At 41.6% G+C, this 24,225-nt stretch overlaps 1 protein-coding gene across 4 annotated transcripts in view; it reads right to left on the bottom strand.

Moving 5' to 3' along the window:
• The window catches only part of CLUAP1 (clusterin associated protein 1), a 39,300-nt gene that overhangs the window by 7,931 nt on the left and 7,144 nt on the right, over positions 1 to 24,225 (bottom strand). For all 4 annotated transcript variants that reach the window (XM_059037372.2, XM_059037373.2, XM_067012325.1 and 1 more), the window contains 5 exons: positions 22,207 to 22,302; positions 19,947 to 20,030; positions 15,669 to 15,802; positions 7,987 to 8,128; positions 5,859 to 5,931 (listed from right to left, as the gene is read on the bottom strand). In XM_059037372.2, the coding sequence (XP_058893355.1) occupies positions 5,859 to 5,931; positions 7,987 to 8,128; positions 15,669 to 15,802; positions 19,947 to 20,030; positions 22,207 to 22,302 (529 nt within the window). The remainder of the gene's footprint in view (positions 1 to 5,858; positions 5,932 to 7,986; positions 8,129 to 15,668; positions 15,803 to 19,946; positions 20,031 to 22,206; positions 22,303 to 24,225) is intronic.

Raw genomic sequence — 24,225 nt, 5'->3', positions numbered from 1 at the left:
GGGAAACGCTGGGAGCTGGACAAAGTGTCAATAAGGGCATCCTGCAAGGACTTCAGTACAATCGATCTGACAACTACCACCTTATAAAAGCTGTTACAGAGAATGTGATTAGATATTAACTAGATATTAACAGAAATCAATGACCACAAAGTGAAATCACTCTTCAGATTAGCTCACTTTTTACTTCCTCCAGGAAAATTATGACATTAAATCCTCACCCCATACAATATTAAAGCAAATGATATCATGAATTTTAAACCAACATTAATACAGGTACCTTGGGCTCAGTACAATTTCTTCTGACAAGTCACAGCAAAAGACTGAGGACCAAGCACGTAAACTAAAGTTAATATGTGCTGACGCCAAAATCACTGAGTTGTGAGTGACACATTAAAATGAGTATGGCCAACTAGGGTGCCAGGATGATTCAAGAGGAAAAGAACAGACTTTCCAAAAAATAGTGCTGGGACAAATGGACAGCCACATGCAAAAGAATGAGGTTGGCCCCCTACCTCACACCATATACAAGAATTAACTCAAAATGGGTCAGAGACCTAAATGTAAGAGTTAAAACTATAAAACTCCTAGAAGGAAACAGAGGGGTAAACCTTGGTGACCTTGAATTCAGCAGTTTCTTAAATATGACACTAAAAGCACAAGCAGCAAAGAAAAAAATTGATAAACTGTACTTCATTAAAACTTTGTACAGCAAAGGACAGCATCAAGAAAGTGAAGACAGTCCAGAGAATGACAGAAAATATTTTCAAATCAGAAATCACATAGGATCTAGTATCTAGAATATATAACTATTTACAATAGCAAGGACATGGAAGCAACCTAAGTGTCCATCAACAAATGAATGGATAAAGAAGATGTGGCACATATATACAATGGAATATTACTCAGCCATAAAAAGAAACGAAATTGAGTTATTTGTAGTGAGGTGGATGGACCTGGAGTCTGTCATACAGAGTGAAGTCAGAAGGAGAAAAACAAATACCGTACGCTAACACATATATACGGAATCTAAGAAAAAAAAATGTCATGAAGAGCCTAGGGGTAGGACAGGAATAAAACACAGACCTACTAGAGCATGGACTTGAGGATATGGGAAGGGGGAAGGGTAAGCTGTGACGAAGTGAGAGAGTAGCATGAACATATATACACTACCAAACGTAGGGTGGATAGCTAGTGGGAAGCAGCCGCATGGCACAGGGAGATCAGCTAGGTGGTTTGTGACCACCTAGAAGGGTGGGATAGGGAGAGTGGGAGGGAGGGAGACGCAAGAGGGAAGAGATATGGGAACATATGTATATGTATAACTGATTCACTTTGTTGTAAAGCAGAAACTAACACACCATTGTAAAGCAATTACACTCCAATAAAGATGTTAAAAAAAAAGACAGTCCAGAGAATGACAGAAAATATTTTCAAATCAGAAGTCACATGAGGGTCTAGTATCTAGAATATATAACTCAACAATAAAAGGAAAACCCAATTTAAAAACTGCAAAGGGCTTGAACAGATCTCTCCAAAGAAGATATACAGACAGCCAATAAGCAGATGAAAAGATGCTCCATTTCACCGGCTATCAGAGAAATTCAAATCAAAACCACAATGAAGGGCTTCCCTGGTGGCGCAGTGGTTGAGAATCCGCCTGCCAATGCAGGAGACACGGGTTTGTGCCCTGGTCTGGGAAGATCCCACATGCCGTGGAGCAGCTGGGCCCGTGAGCCATGGCCACTGAGCCTGAGTGTCCGGAGCCTGTGCTCTGCAACGGGAGAGGCCACAACAGTGAGAGGCCCGTGTACCGCCAAAAAAAAAAAAAAAAAAAAAAAAAAAACCCACAATGAAATATACTTCATACACTTAAACTGTAGGCAGTTCCTTTGTAAGTTTCTCCTTTTAGATCAATACTGTCCAACAGAAATATGCCAGCCCCAGATGCAATTTAAAATTTTCTAGTAACTACATTAAAGCAAAAAGAAACAGGTGAATTAATTTTAATAATGTTTTATTTACTCCAATATATCTAAAATGTCATTTTAATAAGTAACTGGTTCAAGATGGCAGAATAGAAGGATGTGCTCTCACTCCCTCCTGCAAGAGCACCGGAATCACAACTAACTGCTGAACAATCATCGACAAGAAGACACTGGAACTCACCAAAAAAGAAACCCCACATCCAAAGACAAAGGAGAAGCCACAGTGAGATGGTAGGAGGGATGCAATCAAAATAAAATCAAATCCCATAATTGCTGGGTGGCTGACTCACAAGCTGGAGAACACAGATACCACAGAAGTCCACCCACTGGAGTGAAGGTTCTGAGCTCCACGTCAGGCTTCCCAACCTGTGGGTACAGCAATGGGAGGAAGAATTCCCAGAGAATCAGATTTTGAAGGCAAGGGGGATTTGATTGCAGGACTTCGACAGGACTGGGGGAAACAGGGACTCCACTCTAGGAGGGCACACACAAAGTAGTGTGCGTATCGGGACCCAGGGGAAAAAGCAGTGACCCCATAGGAGACTGAACCAGACCTACCAGCTAGTGTTGGAGGGTCTCCTGCAGAGGCGGGGGGTGGCTGTGTCTCTCCGTGAAGACAAGGACATTGGCAGCAGAAGTTTGGAGAAGTACTCCGTGGTGTGAGCCCTCCCAGAGTCCAACATTAGCCCCACCAAAGAGCCCAGGTAGGCTCCAGAGTCGGGATGCCTCAGGCCAAACAACCAACACGGAGGAAACCCAACCCCACTCATCAGCGGACAAATGGATTAAAGTTTTACTGAGCTCTGCCCACCAGAGCAATAGCCAGCTCTACACACCACCAGTCCCTCCCATCAGGAAACTTGCACAAGCCTCTTAGAGAGCCTCATCCACCAGAGGGCAGACAGCAGAAGCAAGAAGAACTACAATCCTGCAGCCTGTGCAACAAAAACCACATTCACAGAAAGAGAGACAAGATGAAAAGGCAGAGAGCTATGTACCAGATGAAGGAACAAGACAAAACCACAGAACAACAACTAAATGAAGTGGAGATAGGCAACCTTCCAGAAAAAGAATTCAGAATAATGACAGTATGATCCAGGACCTTGGAAAAAGAATGGAGGCAAAGACTGAGAAGATGCAAGAAATGTTTAACAAGACCTAGAAGAATTAAAGAACAAACAAACAGAGATGAAAAATACAATAACTGAAATGAAAACTACAAAACCACATTCACAGAAAGAGAGACAAGATGAAAAGGCAGAGAGCTATGTACCAGATGAAGGAACAAGACAAAACCACAGAACAACAACTAAATGAAGTGGAGATAGGCAACCTTCCAGAAAAAGAATTCAGAATAATGACAGTATGATCCAGGACCTTGGAAAAAGAATGGAGGCAAAGACTGAGAAGATGCAAGAAATGTTTAACAAGACCTAGAAGAATTAAAGAACAAACAAACAGAGATGAAAAATACAATAACTGAAATGAAAACTACACTAGAAGGAATCAATAGCAGAATAACTGAGGCAGAAGAACGGATAAGTGACCTAAAGACAGAATGGTGGAATTCACTGCTGCGGAACAGAATAAAGAAAAAAGAATGAAAAGAAATTAAGACAGCCTAAGAGACCTCTGGGACAACATTAAGCGCAACAACATTCGCATTATAGGGGTCCCAGAAGGAGAAGAGGGAAAGGACCTGAGAAAATATTTAAAGAGATTATAGTCGAAAACTTCCCTAACATGGGAAAGGAAATAGCCACCCAAGTCCAGGAAGTGCAGAGATTCCCATACAGGATAAACCCAAGAAGAAACACGCTGAGACACAGTAATCAAATTGGCAAAAATTAAAGACAAAGAAAAAATATTGAAAGCAGCAAGGGAAAAACGACAAATAACATACAAGGGAACTCCCATAAGGTTAACAGCTGATTTTGCAGGAGAAATTCTACAAGCCAGAAGGGAGTGGCACGACATACTTAAACTGATGAAAGGGAAGAACCTACAACCAAGGTTACTCTACCCGGCAAGGATCTCATTCAGATTCGATGGAGAAATCAAAAGCCTTACAGACAACCAAAAGCTAAGAGAATTCAGAACCACCAAACCAGCTCTACTACAAACACTAAGGAAACTTCTCTAAGTGGGAAACACAAGAAAAGGACCTACAAAAACAAATGCAAAACAATTAAGAAAATGGTCACAGGAACATACATATGGATAATTACCTTAAACGTGAATGGATTAAAGGCTCCAAACAAAAGACACAGGATCGCTGAATGGATACAAAAACAAGACCCACATAAATGCTGTCTACAAGAGACCCACTTCAGACCTAGGGACACACACAGATTGAAAGTGAGGGGATGGAAAAAGATATTCTATGCAAATGGAAATCAAAAGAAAGCTGGAGTAGCAATACTCATATCAGATAAAATAGACTTTAAAACAAAGAATGTTACAAGAGACAAGGAAGGACACTACATAATGATCAAGGGATCAATCCAAGAAGAAGACATAACAATTATAAATATATATGCACCCAACATAGGAGCACCTCAATATATAAGGCAACTGCTAACAGCTATAACAGACGAAATCGACAGTAACACAATAATAGTGTGGGACTTTAACACCTCACTTACACCAATGGACAGATCACCCAAACAGAAAATTAATAAGGAAACACAAGCTTTAAATGACACAATAGACCAGATAGATTTAACTGATATTTATAGGACATTCCATCCAAAACAAGCAGATTACACTTTCTTCTCAAGGGTACATGGAACATTCTCCAGGACATATCACATCTTGGGTCACAGATCAAGCCTTAGTAAATTTAAGAAAACTTAAATCATATCAAGCATCTTTTCTGACCACAACACTATGAGATTGGAAATCAATTACAGGGAAAAAAATGTAAAAAAACACAAACACATGGAGGCTAAACAATACGTTACTAAATAACCAAGAGATCACTGAAGAAATCAAAGAGGAAATCGAAAAATATCTAGAGACAAATGACAAGGAAAACACAACAATCTAAAACCTATGGGATGCAGCAAAAGCAGTTCTAAGAGGGAAGTTTACAGCAATACAATCCTACCTCAAGAAACAGCAAACATCTCAAATAAACAATCTAACCTTACACCTAAAGGAATCAAAGAAAGAAGAACAAACAAAACCTAAAGTTAGTAGAAGGAAAGAAATCATAAAGATCAGAGCAGAAATAAATGAAATAGAAACAAAGAAAGCAATAGCAAAGATCAATAAAACTAAAAGCTGGTTCTTTGAGAAGATAAACAAAATTGATAAACCATTAGCCAGACTCATCAAGAAAAAGAGGACTCAAATCAATAAAATTAGAATGAAAAAGGAGAAGTTACAACAGACACCACAGAGATACAAAGCATCGTAAGAGACTACTACAAGCAACTCTACACCAATAAAATGGACAACCTGGAAGAAATGGACAAATTCTTAGAAAGGTATAACCTTCCAAGACTGAACCAGGAAGAAATTGAAAATATGAACAGACCAATCACAAGTAATGAAATTGAAACTGTGATTAAAAATCTTCCAACAAACAGAAGCCCAGGACCAGGGCTTCCCTGGTGGCGCAGTGGTTGAGAGTCCGCCTGCCGATGCAGGGGACACGGGTTCGTGCCCTGGTCCGGGAAGATCCCACATGCCGCGGAGCGGCTGGGCCCGTGAGCCATGGCCGCTGAGCCTGCGCATCGGGAGCCTGTACTCCGCAACGGGAGAGGCCACAACAGTGAGAGGCCTGTGTACCACCAAAAAAAATAAAAATAAAAATAAAAAATAAATTTAAAAAAAATTTTAAAAAATAAATTAAAAGTGTGGGCTTACTTCTGCTCTTGAGCAGTCGCTTTTCTTCCTCCTTTAGCTTGTTCTGCATCAGACGGAGAGTGTTTTCAGCTTCCTATGGAGCAGGAAAGACAAGATCCAGAAGAAATGACACTTTCTGGACTATTTTATTATTCTTTACCATGTAAGTACTTCTAAATTTGTGATATAGAAACAAAAAGACTAAACTACAGGAAGGGGAAGAGAATTAACACTGCATGGGAAACTCAACACCCCTTCTCCGTCATCACTCTGGCAGCCCGATGAAAAGGGGGCTCCCAGAAGTGACACCACTGGCCCAAAATGGGCCTCACTGGTCCCCAAAGCCAGGCTCCTCCCACTACACTTCACTGCCTCTGAAGAAAACTGACAACACAACAAGATGCCCGTCACATATGCCTGTGTGGGATGTGGACACAGGAACAGATACATCAACTATGGGGCCTCTTGTTCTTAAAATAAAGCACGAATTTTATCATTTTTCTGCCCTGCACAATTCTAACCCTGAAAGGGGCTAAATGGTAGGAGTGATTAGATAGGAAAAGAAAGAAAGAAATACTAGTTTTAATTCCTAGGGTATAAAAAAAAGCTAATACTTGAGTTAGGTTACAAAATGTGGCCCTGATTATTGTCAAAAAAAGAGAATGGGAGGGACTTCCTTGTGGTGGTTCAGTGGTTAAGACTCGGCACTTCCACTGCAGAGGGTGCGGATTCCATCCCTGATTGGGGAACTAAGATCCTGCATGCTGTGCAGTGCAGCCGGAAAAAAAAAAAAGTTAGAAAAAGAGAGAATGGGAGAGGAAATTGGCTTTCAAAAAATGTGTTGTTGTTCTAAATGTTAAAAAGGAAGCACTGTTTCATGCATGAGACATTTTGAGGGACGAGGTATTAGAAGCATGGGGAGTAGCTGTGAGCACAGAAGAAAAAGAGGATAGGTACTTGCTGAAGGGAGGGTGGGCAGGAAGGCGCCCCTCAGAAGTAACCTGGGCCACCCACTCGCATCCTGAGGCACGTTCTTTGGTATGTTCTCTGAGCCCGGGTGTGGCCCAGACAATAGTACAAAATGATCAGCTTATTTTCACTGTCTCTTTAATGCTCTTTCCCAGACACCCAATGTTTAAAATGTCCAGAACTCCAGGGTCTTTTCATTGCCCTCAAAATGTGCCTGTCCTGGACCCTCCATTTCTCCATGGCCTGCCTCTGCCTTACAGAAAGAGTGGCAACAGGTTCCTCCTCCAGATAAACATGTCCAGATGAAGGTGTCAGTTATAGCCAGCCCGCTTGGCAACAAAGTAGCGTCACCTAATTCAAATGTCCAGGTTTGTAATAAGGCTAGGATAACCTTTATACCAAAAGCTGTCAAGGACAGCATGAGATAGGGAGACTGGAGACCAGTTTCACCATGAACATAGATTCCAAATGCCTATTTTAGGGTTAAGCAGAAATATCCCTAAGGGATAAGGGCAATTCAAAATGACAGCAACTTCATCCAACTTCCTTTGCTCTGATTCCATATGTATCAACTGATACTGGGATCCGAAATACTCTTTCCTAAATGGCCTTACACATTGGGATGAAAGGAACCTGAAAGACAGCTGGTCAGTTTATAGGTCATACGTATTTCCCACAATAATCAATAAGCTACAATTCTTCTTTATAAAGCAGTTTCTGAAAAGCTACTCTGGGTGATTCAATAAACCAGGGCTTGAAAATCTTTAAGTGAACTGACCAAGCAAGATCTGTAAACAAGACATGTTACATAATTTGTGGGACTCAGTGCAAAATAAAATGCAGTTAAAAATTACTAAGAATTTCAAGATGGTGACAGCAGAGGATTAAAGCAAGCCCAGGTCCTTCTAAGCTTGCAGCTGTATCCAACTGCACAGGACATGTCCCAGCCCTGTCTGTAGTCCTAACTGACCAAACTCTAGTGACAACCTACTACCAAAGATTTGACAACCTTGGAGCCCAGGCTACACAACCTGAAAAACATGAGCAATCCTCAGTCTGATCAGGGAGAAAAAACATTCACCTGATATTCTTTTCACAGTGCTATTTACAAACTGGCATGTCAACAAGTACAAAGTAACACACCAGAATGAATGGTCATACAGAAGGACTCAGCACTCACCTCAAACCTCTCTTGCTCCATCCTGTGATGATCATCGAGTTGCTGTTCCAGATAAGCCAGATTTCGAAATTTCTCTAGATAAATGTCATACTGCTTTTGCAATTCGTCCTCAGTCTTCTCATATTCATCCATAAAGGCTGGCCTAGAAAAACAAAATGAAATAAAAACTGAAAGATTAATCAATATACAAAAATATAGTAGTTTGAAATTGGTATTCAGAGCTCCAGATTCCGTCCTGGTTTTCTTTGGAAAGCCTTTAATTAGAGAAGGTTTTTCATTCTCGTAACTAAAGCTAATTTCCCTTTCTCTTCCCTCCCCACAAAATGAAGACACTTTTAATCAAAAATTGAGACATGCTCTTTGTAAAAACTAGAAATAATCCTGAAAGTATTAAGAATAAAATTAAAATTACTCATAATCCCATCACTAGGTATTAGCACTTAATATTTGACATACATCCTTCCAGACTAGTCTATGCATAGATACATACAGAAATGCATTTCTTTTTAACAAACATTAAGTATATTATCTTAAATGAAGCTCTGAGGTCTTTTTTCCTCACTCAATATGGCACATATTTCAATACAGAGTTAAAGAATAATCATACATTATACACATCTCTAAAAATCAATAAATTAAATATATGCATTATCTTAGTCGGACATAATATTCTGTCGGAATGTTCCAAAATTTAATCAGTCCCCTAAAAAGAGAAATATAGGTTGCTACCAATTAAAGCTAAGTTTTTAAACAATATAAAACTTAAAAATAAAACCACAGCATAAAAACCTGTTTCAATTGGTTAGCTGAATTTTTTTCTCTTATTATTGGTTTTAAAGGGAAATCTGTGTTCTTTTAAAAATATAAACAGATAGAAAAAAAAAATATATAAACAGATAGGGACTTCCTTGGCAGTCCACTGGTTAAGACTCCGAGCTCCCAATGCTGGGGGCACAGGTTTGATCCCTGGTCAGGGACATAGATCCCGCATACCGAACGGCACAGCCAAAAAAATTTTTAAAATAAAAACATAAACAGACAAACTAGAAAATAATTTATAATCTTTTGGACTAGAGGAAAACAGAGAAATTTTTCTATTAAAAAAATATGAGGCTTGTGGAACAAAAACCACATTCACAGAAAGATAGACAAGATGAAAAGGCAGAGGGCTATGTACCAGATGAAGGAACAAGACAAAACCACAGAACAACAACTAAATGAAGTGGAGATAGGCAACCTTCCAGAAAAAGAATTCAGAATAATGACAGTATGATCCAGGACCTTGGAAAAAGAATGGAGGCAAAGACTGAGAAGATGCAAGAAATGTTTAACAAGACCTAGAAGAATTAAAGAACAAACAAACAGAGATGAAAAATACAATAACTGAAATGAAAACTACACTAGAAGGAATCAATAGCAGAATAACTGAGGCAGAAGAACGGATAAGTGACCTGAAGACAGAATGGTGGAATTCACTGCTGCAGAACAGAATAAAGAAAAAAGAATGAAAAGAAATGAAGACAGCCTAAGAGACCTCTGGGACAACATTAAACGCAACAATATTTGCATTATAGGGGTCCCAGAAGGAGAAGAGAGAGAAAGAACCCGAGAAAATATTTAAAGAGATTACAGTCGAAAACTTCGCTAACATGGGAAAGGAAATAGCCACCCAAGTCCAGGAAGTGCAGAGATTCCCATACAGGATAAACCCAAGAAGAAACACGCTGAGACACAGTAATCAAATTGGCAAAAATTAAAGACAAAGAAAAATTACTGAAAGCAGCAAGGGAAAAACGACAAATAAGGGCTTCCCCGGTGGCGCAGTGGTTGGGAGTCCGCCTGCCGATGCAGGGGATACAGGTTCGTGCCCCGGTCCAGGAGGATCCCACATGCTGCGGAGCGGCTGGGCCTGTGGGCCACGGCTGCTGAGCCTGTGCGTCCAGAGCCTATGCTCCACAACGGGGAGGCCACAACAGTGAGAGGCCCGCGTACCGCAAAAAAAAAAAAAAAAAAAAGAAAAAGAAAAACAACAAATAACATACAATGGAACTCGCATAAGGTTAACAACTGATTTCCCAGGAGAAACTCTACAAGCCAGAAGGGAGTGACATGACATATTTAAACTGATGAAAGGGAAGAACCTACAACCAAGATTACTCTAACAGGTAAGGATCTCATTCAGATTCGATGGAGAAATCAAAATCTTTACAAACAACCAAAGGCTAAGAGAATTCAGCACCACCAAACCAGCTCTACTATAAACACTAAGGAAACTTCTCTAAGTGGGAAACACAAGAAAAGGACCTACAAAAACAAATGCAAAACAATTAAGAAAATGGTCACAGGAACATACATATGGATAATTACCTTAAACGTGAATGGATTAAAGGCTCCAAACAAAAGACACAGGATCGCTGAATGGATACAAAAACAAGACCCACATAAATGCTGTCTACAAGAGACCCACTTCAGACCTAGGGACACACACAGATTGAAAGTGAGGGGATGGAAAAAGATATTCTATGCAAATGGAAATCAAAAGAAAGCTGGAGTAGCAATACTCATATCAGATAAAATAGACTTTAAAACAAAGAATGTTACAAGAGACAAGGAAGGACACTACATAATGATCAAGGGATCAATCCAAGAAGAAGACATAACAATTATAAATATATATGCACCCAACATAGGAGCACCTCAATATATAAGGCAACTGCTAACAGCTATAACAGACGAAATCGACAGTAACACAATAATAGTGTGGGACTTTAACACCTCACTTACACCAATGGACAGATCACCCAAACAGAAAATTAATAAGGAAACACAAGCTTTAAATGACACAATAGACCAGATAGATTTAACTGATATTTATAGGACATTCCATCCAAAACAAGCAGATTACACTTTCTTCTCAAGTGCACATGGAACATTCTCCAAGATAGATCACATCTTGGGTCACAAATCAAGCCTCAGTAAATTTAAGAAAACTGAAATCATATCAAGCATCTTTTCTGACCACAACGCTCTGAGATTAAAAATGAATTACAGGGAAAAAAAACAAAAAACACAAATACATGGAGGCTAAACAATACATTACTAAATAACCAAGAGATCACTGAAGAAATCAAAAAATACCTAGAGACAAAAGACAATGAAAACACGACAATCCAAAACCTATGGGATGCAGCAAAAGCAGTTCTAAGAGGGAAGTTTACAGCAATACAATCCTACCTCAAGAAACAGCAAACATCTCAAATAAACAATCTAACCTTACACCTAAAGGAATCAGAGAAAGAAGAACAAACAAAACCCAAAGTTAGCAGAAGCAAAGAAATCATAAAGTTCAGAGCAGAAATAAATGAAATAGAAACAAAGAAAGCAATAGCAAAGATCAATAAAACTAAAAGCTGGTTCTTTGAGAAGATAAACAAAATTGATAAACCATTAGCCAGACTCATCAAGAAAAAGTGGGGGAGGACTCAAATCAATAAAATTAGATATGAAAAAGGAGAAGTTACAACAGACACTGCAGAAGTTACAACAGACACCACAGAGATACAAAGCATCGTAAGAGACTACTACAAGCAACTCTACGCCAATAAAATGGACAACCTGGAAGAAATGGACAAATTCTTAGAAAGGTATAACCTTCCAAGACTGAACCAGAAAGAAATAGAAAACATGAACAGACCAATCACAAGTAACGAAATTGAAACTGTGATTAAAAATCTTCCAACAAACAAAAGTTCAGGACCAGGGCTTCCCTGGTGGCACAGTAGTTGAGAGTCTGCCTGCCGATGCAGGCAACACAGGTTCATGCCCCGGTCCGGGAAGATCCCACATGCTGCAGAGCGGCTAGGCCCGTGAGCCATGGCCACTGAGCCTGCACGTCCAAGCCTGTGCTCCGCAACAGGAGAGGCCACAACAGTGAGAGGCCCGTGTACCGCAAAAAAAAAAAAAAAAAAAAAAAAAAAAGTCCAGAACCAGATGGCTTCACAGGTGAATTCTATCAAACATTTAGAGAAGAGTTAACACCCATCCTTCTCAAACTCTTGCAAAACATTGCAAAGGAAGGAACACCCCCAAACTCATTCTATGAGGCCACCATCACCCTGACACCAAAACACAAAGATACTACAAAATAAGAAAATTACAGACCAATATCACTCATGAATATAGTTCCAAAATTCTCAACAAAATACTAGCAAACAGAATCCAACAACACATTAAAAGGATCAGGGCTTCCCTGGTGGCGCAATGGTTGAGAATCCGCCTGCCAATGCAGGGGACATGGGTTCGTGCCCCGGTCCGGGAAGATCCCACATGCCCCGGAGCGGCTGGGCCCGTGAGCCATGGCTGCTGAGCCTGTGCCTCCAGAGCCTGTGCTCCGCAGCAGGAGAGGCCACAACAGTGAAAGGCCCGTGTACCACCAAAAAACAAAACAACAACAATAAAAGGATCATACACCGTGATCAAGTGGGATTTATCCCAGGGATGCAAGGATCCTTCAATATATGCAAATCAATCAATGTGATACACCATACTTACAAACTGAAGAAGAAAAACCATATGATCATCTCAATAGATGCAGAAAAAGCTTTTGATAAAATTCAACACCAATTTATGATAAAAACTCTCAAGAAAGTGGGCATAGAGGGAACCTACCTCAACATAATGAAGGCCATATACAACAAACCCACAGCAAACATCAGTCTCAATGGTGAAAAACTGAAAGCATTTCCTCCTCTAAGATCAGGAACAAGACAAGGATGTCCACTCTCACCACTGTTATTCAACATAGTTTTGGAAGTCCTAGCCACGGCAATCATAGAAGAAAAAGAAATAGAAGGAATACAAATTGGAAAAGAAGAGTAAAACTGTCACTGTTTGCAGATGACATGATACTATACATAGAGAAACCTAAAGATGCCACCAGAAAACTAGAGCTAATCAATGAATTCGGTAAAGTTGCAGGATACAAAATTAATGCACAGAAATCTCTTGCATTCCTATACACTACTGATGAAAAATCTGAAAGAGAAATTAAGGAAACACTGCCATTTACCACTGCAACAAAAAGAATAAAATACCTAGGAATAAACCTACCTAGGGAGACAAAACACCTTGTATGCAGAAAACTGTAAGATGCTGATGAAAGAAATTAAAGATGATACCAACAGCTGAAGAGATATACCATGTTCTTGGATTGGAAGAATCAATATTGTGAAAATGACTATACTACCCAAAGCAATCTACAGATTCAATGCAATCCCTATCAAATTACCAATGGCCTTTTTTACAGAACTAGAACAAAAAATCTTAAAATCTGTATGGAGACACAAAAGACCCTAAATAGCCAAAGCAGTCTTGAGGGAAAAAAAATGGAGCTGGAGGAATCAGACTCCCTGACTTCAGACTATACTACAAAGTTACAGTAATCAAGACAATATGGTACTGGCACAAAAACCAAAATATACATAAATGGAACAGGATAGAAAGCCCAGGGATAAACCCACACACCTATGGTCAACTAATCTATGACAAAGGAGGCAAGGAAATACAATGGAGAAAAGTCTCTTCAATAAGTGGTGCCGGGAAAACTGGACAGCTACATGTAAAAGAATGAAATTAGAAGACTCCCTAACACCATACACAAAAATAAACTCAAAAAGGATTAGAGACCTGAATGTAAGACTGGAGACTATAAAACTCTTGGAGGAAAACATAGGAAGAACACTCTTTGACATAAATCACAGCAAGATCTTTTTTGATCCACCTCCTAGAGTAATGGAAATAAAAACAAAAATAAACAAATGGGACCTAATGAAACCTAAAAGCTTTTCCACAGCAAAGGAAACCATAAATAAGACGAAAAGACAACCCTCAGAATGGGAAAAAATATTTGCAAACAAATCAACGGACACAGAACAAAGGATTAATCTACAAAATATATAAACAGCTCATGCAGCTCAATATTAAAGAAACAAATAACCCAATCCAAAAATGAGCAGAAGACCTAAATAGACATTTCTCTAGAGAAGACATACAGATGGCCAAGAAGCACATGAAAAGCTGCTCAACTTCACTAATTATTAGAGAAATGCAAATCAAAACTACAATGAGGTATCACCTCACACCAGTTAGAATGGGCATCAGCCAAAAATCTACAAACAAATGCTGTAGAGGGTGTGGAGAAAAGGGAACCCTCTTGCACTGTTGATGGGAATGTAAATTGATACAGCCACTATGGAGAACAGTATGGAGGTTCCTTAAAAAACTAAAAATAGAATTACCATATGACCCAGCAATCCCACTACTGGGCATATACCCAGAGAAACCATAATTCAAAAAGACACATGCACCCCAATGTTCACTGCAACACTATTTACAATAGCCAGGTCATGGAAGCAACCTAAATGCCCATCGACAGACGAATGGATAAAGTTGTGGTACATATATACAATAGAATTCAGCCATAAAAAGGAATGAAACTGAGTCATTTGTTGAGACGTGGATGATCTAGAGACTGTCATACAGAATGAAGTAAGTCAGAAAGAGAAAAATAAATATTTTATATTAATGCATGTATGTGGAATCTAGAAAAATGGTACAGATGAACCGGTGTGCAGGGCAGAAGTTGAGACACAGATGTAGAGGACAAACGTATGGACAACAAGGGGGGAAAGCCGCAGGGGCCGGTGGGGATGGTGGTGTGATGAATTGGGCGATTGGGATTGACATGTATACACTGATGTGTATAAAACTGATGACTAATAAGAACCTGCTGTATAAAAAATAATAATAAATTAAAAAAACAAAGATCTGAGGCTTAACAAAAATGAATTTATGCTTGAAAAGCAAAAGTTTTTAATAAGATTAATCTATCTGGTGGCCCTGATCCAGAGGCAGAAGGGGTGTGGGCTCGCCCTTGGCAAGGAGGAAGCCTTGATGCTCCCTTGGTTACTGTCTGCTGCCCCCAGGTGCTGCCTTCCCGCAGATCTCAGGACAGGAGCCAGAGTGTGGGCCAGGCACGTGTCCCCAAAAAGCAAGACACATTCAGAGCAAATACAGCAGCTGGAGAAAAGAAGGAGTAAAGAGAGAAAAATAAATGGAGAATGAAAAGGGAGGAAGGGCAACACAGAAACAAAGCAAAGGAAGGAGGGTACAAAGTGAGAGAAAAAGGGAGGGCACAAGAAAGAGGTGCGGTGGGGGGAAGTGTGGGCTCCAAGAAAATGTGAGGCACACACTTGAAAGGGAAAGTCAGAGGAAGGATGAATTAACAGCGAGGAATTAGAAAACTGTAAAATCTACTCAAACCAAGAAATGGAAGTATGTTTCTGTTTCCACCTAATTTATGGCAAGACACAGATCTGAGGAGCCAGGCCTTGTATAACTTTTGCCATCTGGATTTACTTACTTTGCCTTGCGTTCCAAGAAGCTATAAAAGCTAGAAGGGAGGTTCAAGAACTAAGCAGTTTTCCAGACATATTGAAAGCAGTAAAGAGAATGAGTTTAGCAATGTGCCTGTTAAAAACACACGTACATTCTGCAGCAGAGATATCTTTATGCCAAGCTTTTCCCACTGCTTGAAAGGTTAGTACCACTGACGATATATTCCCTTAGTCAGCTTTAACTTGCAGAGACAGCATTCTACTCACTCTTCAGGTGTTCATATCTACCTGACACTCTGCAGAGTCTGGAGTCGCTTCCGATTTCTTTCCAGCTCTAATTTCTTCTTGTCAATTTTGGCTTCTAGGTTAGCTTCATCAGAGGCCACATTATTGAGCAGGTCTTTCGTCTTCTGAACCTGCACCTACATTTAACAGGAAATGAAGGAGACAAATGTGCCAATAAGGACCACGACCTCTTGGAAGAGCAGGACTTCTCAACCTCTCAAGCCCAGCAACACCTCACTAAACAGAATCAAGGGGAAGCAAAGAGAGCAAACCCTCCTCCAAGCCATCACTCGTTTAACCAACTATTTCCAGGAGGAAGATCACATAGGCCTAGAAAGAATCATCTACTTTCTTTTTCCATGAGAAGGTGTTTCTGAAGAGGGACCCAAAACCTCCTGCCACCTCACTTGTTTAGATGGTTACATCTCACTCTGAAGGGTTGGTTTGCCTTCATTTACATAGTTCAGGCTACTCCCCAGCTACAAATAACTGACTTATAGAATACATGCAAACACAAGCTTTATCTTAGCTTTACTTAGAAGGGAACAAAAAGAAATGCCGCCTGGTCCCAGCTCTAATGCGCTGCCTGCTGGGACTGAGAGAAGGTTCCTCTCCCCTCGCAGGCAGCTGAACAGCAGACTGAACTAAACAGAAACCACTCCGTTATGAGAAAGTGGCTCCGTGTGGCTCCGGTGTGACTCAGCCTTGGGGAGGGAGCCTGGGCAGCAGTGTGACACAGGCCCCTGGGCAAGGGGGCAGCGTGAAGGGGAAGAGAGATCACTGGTGAAAACCACAGGCCTCCCAATCCTCCCATAAGAGCAAGTTCATCTGAGGCAGGGCTAGTCTGAGTAAATGCGCTGTCTTCACGCTAGTGTTGTCTGGGAAGCAGGCCAGGTCAAGGACTGTGGCTCAGAGCTGCAATCTGCTGCCCTAGGAATGACATCTGCAATGCAACCAAGCAAGTGTAGAACTGCTCCCTGCACCCCCAGGCTGGGACTATCCAACTCTGCTATTAAGTTCCAGATGGCCAAGGTGGGGTCCTCCTCTCCAGGACTTTACACATGTGTAGTGCCATGAAGGTTTACTGACTCTTTACCTGCAGGCCTCTGAAACACTATGCGGTCCACAAAGAAATCAGCTAAGGAGCCCAGACACGCTCCACGACTCTCAGAGACAGTGCATATTTGGAAGCAGTCACTTTTATCAACACTTTATGGCTTATTTTTTTTGTCTAAGTACACTAACCATTTCAAAGACGCTTTCATGAAGATTAATCATATCACTAACCACTGATTTGCTGCAAGTACTTTTAAGAACCCCAGCAGAGATGTGAGTTCACTCTCAAGAGGAAGACAAGGTGGGTCTCCTTTCTGAACAGACAACTCAGGTTGATGGCAACTATTTCTCTGAATCAAAGTCAGATTAAAACCTAGTGAATCGGGTTTCCCTGGTAGTGCAGTGGTTGAGAATCCGCCTGCTGATGCAGGGGACACGGGTTCGTGCCCCGGTCCAGGAAGATCCCACATGCCGCGGAGCAGCTGGGCCCGTGAGCCATGGCCACTGAGCCTGTGCGTCCAAAGAGGCCACAGCAGTGAGAGGCCCGCGTACCGCAAAAAAAAAAAACCCCACAAAACCTAGTGAATCTATCTGACCTCAAAAATAAAGATTTTTAAAAAGGTTCTGTTCCTCAAAAAAGACAAATGTGATAAGCACAAAATATTTTCTCTAGCTTTCTGAAATAAATAGCCTATATTTCATAACCCCTTTTAAGTATCCATGTTGTTGTTTCGTTTTTGTTTTTAGAATGATCAAATATCATGTATATTTTCCAGCAACAAAAAGATATCTTAAGAGGTGTTCACCAAGAAATGAACTGTGCCCTCATGTGGTTGTTCCATTTTTAATATTGACTTAGTGCTAAAGGCACATTCATGCCATGCTAACCTGATTCAGCCAGAACACTGACAAGCACAAAAGTATTATCATTAGTTTTTTTTTAAATTTAGAAACAATCAGGAACTTACAAACAGCTGAAGTATAATACAAAACATTTTTTCCTAACCTAGGTGAGAATGAGCTGCTGACCTCATGCTCCATCACTTCTAAATGCTTTAATGTGTATTTCCTGCAAATAAGGCCTTTCTCCTAAATAACCACAACACAATGATCAAGACAGGAAATGAACTCTTGACGCACCAACCCCATCCAACCCTCAGACCCACTGTCCCCATGAAGTCCTTAACAACAGATGGGAGTGACCCCTGGCATTCAGTCATCAGGTCTCCTTAGCCTCCTTCAGTCTGGAATGGCTCCTCAACCTCTCCTGGATGTTCATGACAGGAACATGAACTTTTCACTGTTGAAGAGTAGGGGCCAGGGGATTTACAGAATGCCCCTCAATTTGTCTTTGTCTGATTAGCTTCAGATTACACACCCCTAGCAGGAATAGCACAGATATCACTGAACCCTGCATCTCATCAGGTGGGCATAATTCTGGTTTGCTCCATCACTGGTGATATTCCTTTGATCACTGGATTAAGAGGGTGTCTGTCAGGCTTCTCCTATGACGTTACTCTTTTTCTCTTTGTAATTAATAAGTATTTTGTAGGGAGCTACTTTGAAACTATGTGAAAAACCTGTTTTTCATCAGTTTTCAATGTATTCATTTATCAGTGAGAACTCAAGATCTCCCATTTCATTCAATGGTCTATAATCCATTACTATAATTCATTCATGTTGATGCTTATCCTGTCCCTGATGTGGCCAGGGGAAGCTGGCTTCTGTGTCCTTCTGACACTCTTTGAGCACTTCCTTGCTTTCTGGCCCAAGAAGATCTTGTACTTTCTTGTCCCAGCTTTGGAATCAGCCATCTCTCCCGAAGACCTCTGCTTCATTTTAGTGGAGAATGGCATTTAGAAGCCAAGATCTGGGTGCTAGGTATGCTCAGAGCTAAGGAGTGTATGAATGTGTATGTGGGTGTGCATGTGTATGAACATAAATATACTACCTATATATGCTACACGTACATACACACAAAATTTATTCCTATATCTATCTATATATTGAAATGCATGCATTTAACCAACACCTCCTATTTCAGGGTTCAATCTAATTTTCTCCCTTTTCATATCTGTAACTCCATTCTCCAACAGTGAGAACCTTGGCTTCCATTATCTTTAATATATTTACTTACTTGATCAACCTGCCTGTATGTAACCATCTCCCATCTCGGCTACTCTGCACGTCTCACCCTGCTGAGGCTCTGACTCTCTGTGCTGGGCTGCACAGGGAGTATTACTGTTTTATGATAAGACTACTATAAAAACCAATCTTAGAGTTTTGTACAACTCAGAGCAAATTCTTATTTTATAACTATTCCTAATTTACATAAGGCCCCCGTCTGTGTCTACTGAATAAAATGAATCTCTAATAATGACTGAATACCTACTGTGTGCCACACAGTCATAATGAATGCTCACAAGGACCCTACGTGGTGGGCACTGCCATTCCTCCCATTTTATAGATGTGGAAAGTGAGGCACAGAGAAGTTAAGTAACTTGCCTAAAATCACACAGAGGGATTCAAACCCAAGTAGTCTGAGTCCCCCTCACTTTCTGCTTCCCAAATGAATGACTTAGGTGAGATAAGCAAATAACAACTGATCATGGGTAAGTAGTAAAGGATGATGACCATTCTATTTATACAGTGCTGTTTAAAGTTAAGAAAACCTGGAAATCATTTAAATGCCCAGCAGTGAGAACTGGTTAAATCAAGTATGAAGAGTCCATAAAGTATTTACTAAAATTACTGCAGGATTTAAGAGAATTATTAAATTAATAAAACTGGCAATTTTTTTTTTTTTTTTGCAGTACACGGGCCTCTCACTGTTGTGGCCTCTCCCGTTGTGGAGCACAGGCTCCAGACGCGCAGGCTCAGCGGCCATGGCTCACAGGCCTAGCCGCTCTGTGGCATGTGGGATCTTCCCAGACCGGGCCACAAACCCGTATCCCCTGCATCGGTAGGCGGACTCCCAACCACTGCGCCACCAGGGAAGCCCAAAATTGGCAAAATTTTAGCAACAGGAGAAATTGTTCATATTTGTAATGAGGGGAAAAATAACAGTAAGTCACCAACTATTCTAGAATGTGCTCTAAATTTTTCACCTCCCCACTAACCTGTCCCTTCTTTGTTATGAGGCCTGGCTTGTTCTGTCCTGTAGAGCCAGGAACTACTTTCCAGTCCCAGGCACAAAAACATTAAATAAAAGAGAAGTAATCTTACCAAAATATCTTTTATTGCAATTCTCATCACTTTTTCAGTCTCATTTATTTCCAGAGGTCTGGCAATTGCTTCTGTTCTCAGTTCCTATGGGAAACAATGAAGCGAAATTATTTTTTCAGAAGACAAATTCTCAAGACCAATTCCCCTGTCTCGATATGGCTTATGGACTGGTTCTCAAAAGCTTCATTACTGTGTGGGTCTCTGATGCAAAAGCACTTCCGCCATCACCTCCTCCAAGTGTCTTCTGTAATCCTCCGGCCAGCCTGGCCTCTCTCCAGTGCTCAAGGTCCCCCTCTCCAGCCACAAGCCCCCTGTACCCTAAAACCATGGGAACCTGAACTCACCATCCAGAATCTTTTCTCCCAAATTTGCTTCTTTTACTTGCATTCCATTCAGGTGACCCCAAACCAAGCGCAGCTCAACTTGCTGTCTGAACCCCCTGCCAGCCCGTACAATCTTCTTTGTGATCATGTCCCTCTAAGTTGCCTATCACTGACAACTGTAACTAATGAGAAGAAATCAGCTCGGCCCTGCCCCTAGCACTAACCACTAACCATCAAGGGAGGCATCTGTGCCTATCATATCAGTACTGGAAATTTCTGAGACTTGGGACTTCATTGCAGATGCAGTTATGGGGTTCCTGGAGCACTTTATCAAATCCTGTCTTGTGCTTCCTTTATTCCACAGTGCACATTACCTCCCCCACAGTGGAAAACTATTGAGGGCAGGGACTGTGACTTACTCAAGGACACAGAGCACAGTGCCTTCCTTGCCTGTGGTTGGTGTTGGTCCTCAATGAATATTTGTTGAGTGTATGAAAAACATATATTGGATAGGGTATCTTCCTCAGATCATGACTGTACACAGAATTTGAGAAGTCCTACATTCAGGGTCTTTTGGCTTCCAAGGCAAAAGTTTGGCCTCTGATTGCTCCATCAATTCATTATAGGACAGTGCTAAAAGAGCCCCCAGGGGAATCCTGGTGAGCCTCACAATGAAGCCAGGACTCTGCTGGCAAATAGCAAGTGACCAGCTCCTATCTCTGGGACTGTGAGGAACATGTATAGACATGTGCACTATTGCACTATAAACAGAAAACATGGAAAGTCGGGAGCTGCCTCACTGCTCATCTAAATTAGCTGTCAGACATTATGTCAGGTTTGTTCTGCCAACTACACTTCACCAGGTGGCAATATATCAAGAGCAGGGATGGTGAGCTAGCACCAAGTCCCCCACTTCCAGTCTGTTCCCAGGGCAGAAATGAAAAATGCCATTACATTGTAGCACCAATGCCAGAACACAGGCAAGACAGTGACAGAGCAGTCATGGATGATACACCTGATGGGAACAGAATGAACTAAGTGCATTTAATTCAAAAACATTAGATGTGAGCATGTATGCTTCAAATGCCATAAATCCTCACAGGTAAGAATTAAACAGCACTCCATTTCTTCTCCAACCAGTAGGTCCCAAACTCTGCTGCTCGTTGGAATCACCTGGAGATCTTTAAAAATCTGGCTCTCACCCCCAAACATTTTGATCCACTGGTATGGGGGATGACCTGGATATCGGGTGATTTTAAAAGCTCTATAGGAGCTCCAAGGGTGTTTTACGAACCCACTCTTAACAGATCCTTAAACACAGGGGACAGAGCATTCTCCTTGACTGGCATGGGCTAGAATAAGGACTGCAAATAAGTTTCAACTGTTAACATCAATTTCAAATGACTGGTAGTGACTGCCTAGATTAATGACTGGTTCCCAAACTCTGCTGTACGTTAGAACCACCCAGGAGACTTAAAACTCCCAGTGCCCAAGTCACATTTCATACCAATGACATCAGCATGGAAGCCAGACATCAGTAGTTTGTAAAGATCCCCAGGTGATTCCACTGGGCAACAAGATTTGGGAACCACAGGCTCAGAAGAGCATTTTGTTGGGAAGAATGCCAAGGCTGAGTGTACCGGGGGAAAGCATCATGATCAATAAAGTCTGCCATGGGTACAAGGAGGAAAGTTTCAGCAACAGGCACATATTTGCCATTCCTGAACTAGATGTCAAAGGTATTAGAAACAGACCAGAGCACACCAGAAGCACGAACAGCAGCAAACACCATATGTATATTACTTTCCCACACATTAGCTCATTAAATCAGGTACCATTCAATAAAATCAAAAGAACAGGGAAAAACAGAATTGGAAAAGAAACCTTGGAAATCTGCTTAGCTAAGGAGGTAATTGAGTTATCTGAACACTGCTTACCCTCAACTCCACCTCCTTGCCCAGCAAGTCATACAGAGATGCTCCCTTGGAAGTGATTTCAGAAGCAAGCTGCCTGGCTGCTTTCAAATCTGCAATCTGGAAGGAAAATATCAAAAACAGAAACTTCAGTGACAGGTCTTTATTAGGCATTCAGAAAGAATCAATCTGTTCATATCGGTTCCCACCTCCAGTCAAGATACTTGACTTACTTGACTATAGAACACATTTTCCACAAGACACATATTTACATCCTGGAGAAGAGAGTTTCCAAAACATCAGTTTAGGAAACACTGATCTAAGTATAAATTAGACCAATTCCAGGCCACCTGAAAAACCCAAATGTCAGGTCAAATGTACTCTGCAACAAGGAGGTGTGGAGGTTGTGAACGTTGATACGCTTCCTATAATAAGGGACCCTGGCAGTGGTGGGGTGAACAAAGGAGGGGCAACCTGAGGGACACATGCCTACCGCAGAACCCTGATGCCCTATGTTTAACCCTCCCTGTCTGCTCATTCTCTGCCTTCAGGCTGCACTTCACTGGACTGCTGTAAACTCAAATGAGCTCACAGGCATGAAGGCCTTAAAAGCTCCCACAGGCACTGCCGTGAAGATGATGATGATCTGGCCCTGAGCACAGCTTCTTTCTCAGGATCTACACATCACACCCTCTTCCATGAATATGCTAAACTTCCAAAGAGCCCAAACATTTCCCAGCTCAGCTCCCTCTTCCTTTCCCCAAAACAATGAATTCCCACCCTCTTTCATTTTCAAACCATTGACAACTCTCACTCTTTATTCACAGCTGGTGACTTCCTTCCCATTTTCTCAGTCCTCAGGACTCCTCTTGCATAGCTGCTTCCTCATCAGCAGCGAGTTCCCAGCTTCCTCTCTGGCAGTCCTCTCATCTGCCCCACTTCTCAGCACTGGAGTTCAGCAGAGTCCAGCCGCACACCACACACCCCCCGGACCTCCCTTCCACGCACACTCACTGCAAGCTCTCAGCTCTGATACCAAGATTAAAGCCATCAGCAGAGGCTTGACATCTCCACTTGGACACCTCATGGATGTTGCAAACATAACAGGTCCCAAACCAAACTCCTCATCTTTCCTGCCAGACCTGCTCCTTCCAAACTCTTCTCCACTTCAGTAGATGGCAACTTTGTCCTTGCAGGAACTCACACCCAAAACTTTAGAGCCATGATATCTAATATCGTGCCCACTAGTCACGTGTGGTCATTTTCAATGTTAAACCATTCAAAATTTAATAAAACTTAAAACTTAGTTCCTCGGTTATGCTGGCAACACGTGGCTAACAACTACCGTATCACGTGGCAGAGACACAGAACACGTCCACCAGCACAGAAAGCTCTACCAGACAGAGCTGCTTCAGGACCTTCCTTGTGCTGTCTGCTTTCTCCCAACCTACACCCAATCCATAAGACCTACCTTCAAAATATGCTCTAACCTCTGACCACTTCCTCCCAGTGAGGATCTGGCTCCTGTGTATGGTTTTTCAGGCCTGACCACAGGCAATCCCGGAGGCTTTACCTGGCAGGCCTCCTGGGGAAAGCTGCGCTCGAACACCAGTGCCCTGCAGTCTCTGAAGAGAGTTGCAGTCAAGGAACCAGGCCCTCTGGCCAGTCATGTTCTCATAAAGACCTGCATTCCTAGGTCTCTTTATCTGAGGCCTTGGGTCCAGGTCCTCTTCAGTGCCTCTATTGAGGCCTCCTTATTGGGGAAGGTGGGGCAAACACCTTCTCCCACACCTCAGGGGGCATTAAAACTGCCAGAGCAGTCTTATGAAACAGGGAGTTGACATTTCCTCTGGCTTTAGCCCCTTGCTTATACCACTGCAGTTAGTGATTAAAGACACAGCTTTCATGTTTGGCTTGTTGCTTTAATCGAGTCCTCCGACGCCTGGCAGCTCACTCTCTCCCCAAGCTCAGCTGAGCACCTGACGGCCACTCTGCTCAAAGGCGCTGTCACCTCCTGCTTTCTAACAGGTCTCTGGGCTTCCA

Source organism: Kogia breviceps, chromosome 14 (assembly GCF_026419965.1).
Source record: "Kogia breviceps isolate mKogBre1 chromosome 14, mKogBre1 haplotype 1, whole genome shotgun sequence".
NCBI lineage: Eukaryota > Metazoa > Chordata > Mammalia > Artiodactyla > Physeteridae > Kogia > Kogia breviceps.
This window is presented reverse-complemented; position numbering and strand designations above follow the sequence as displayed.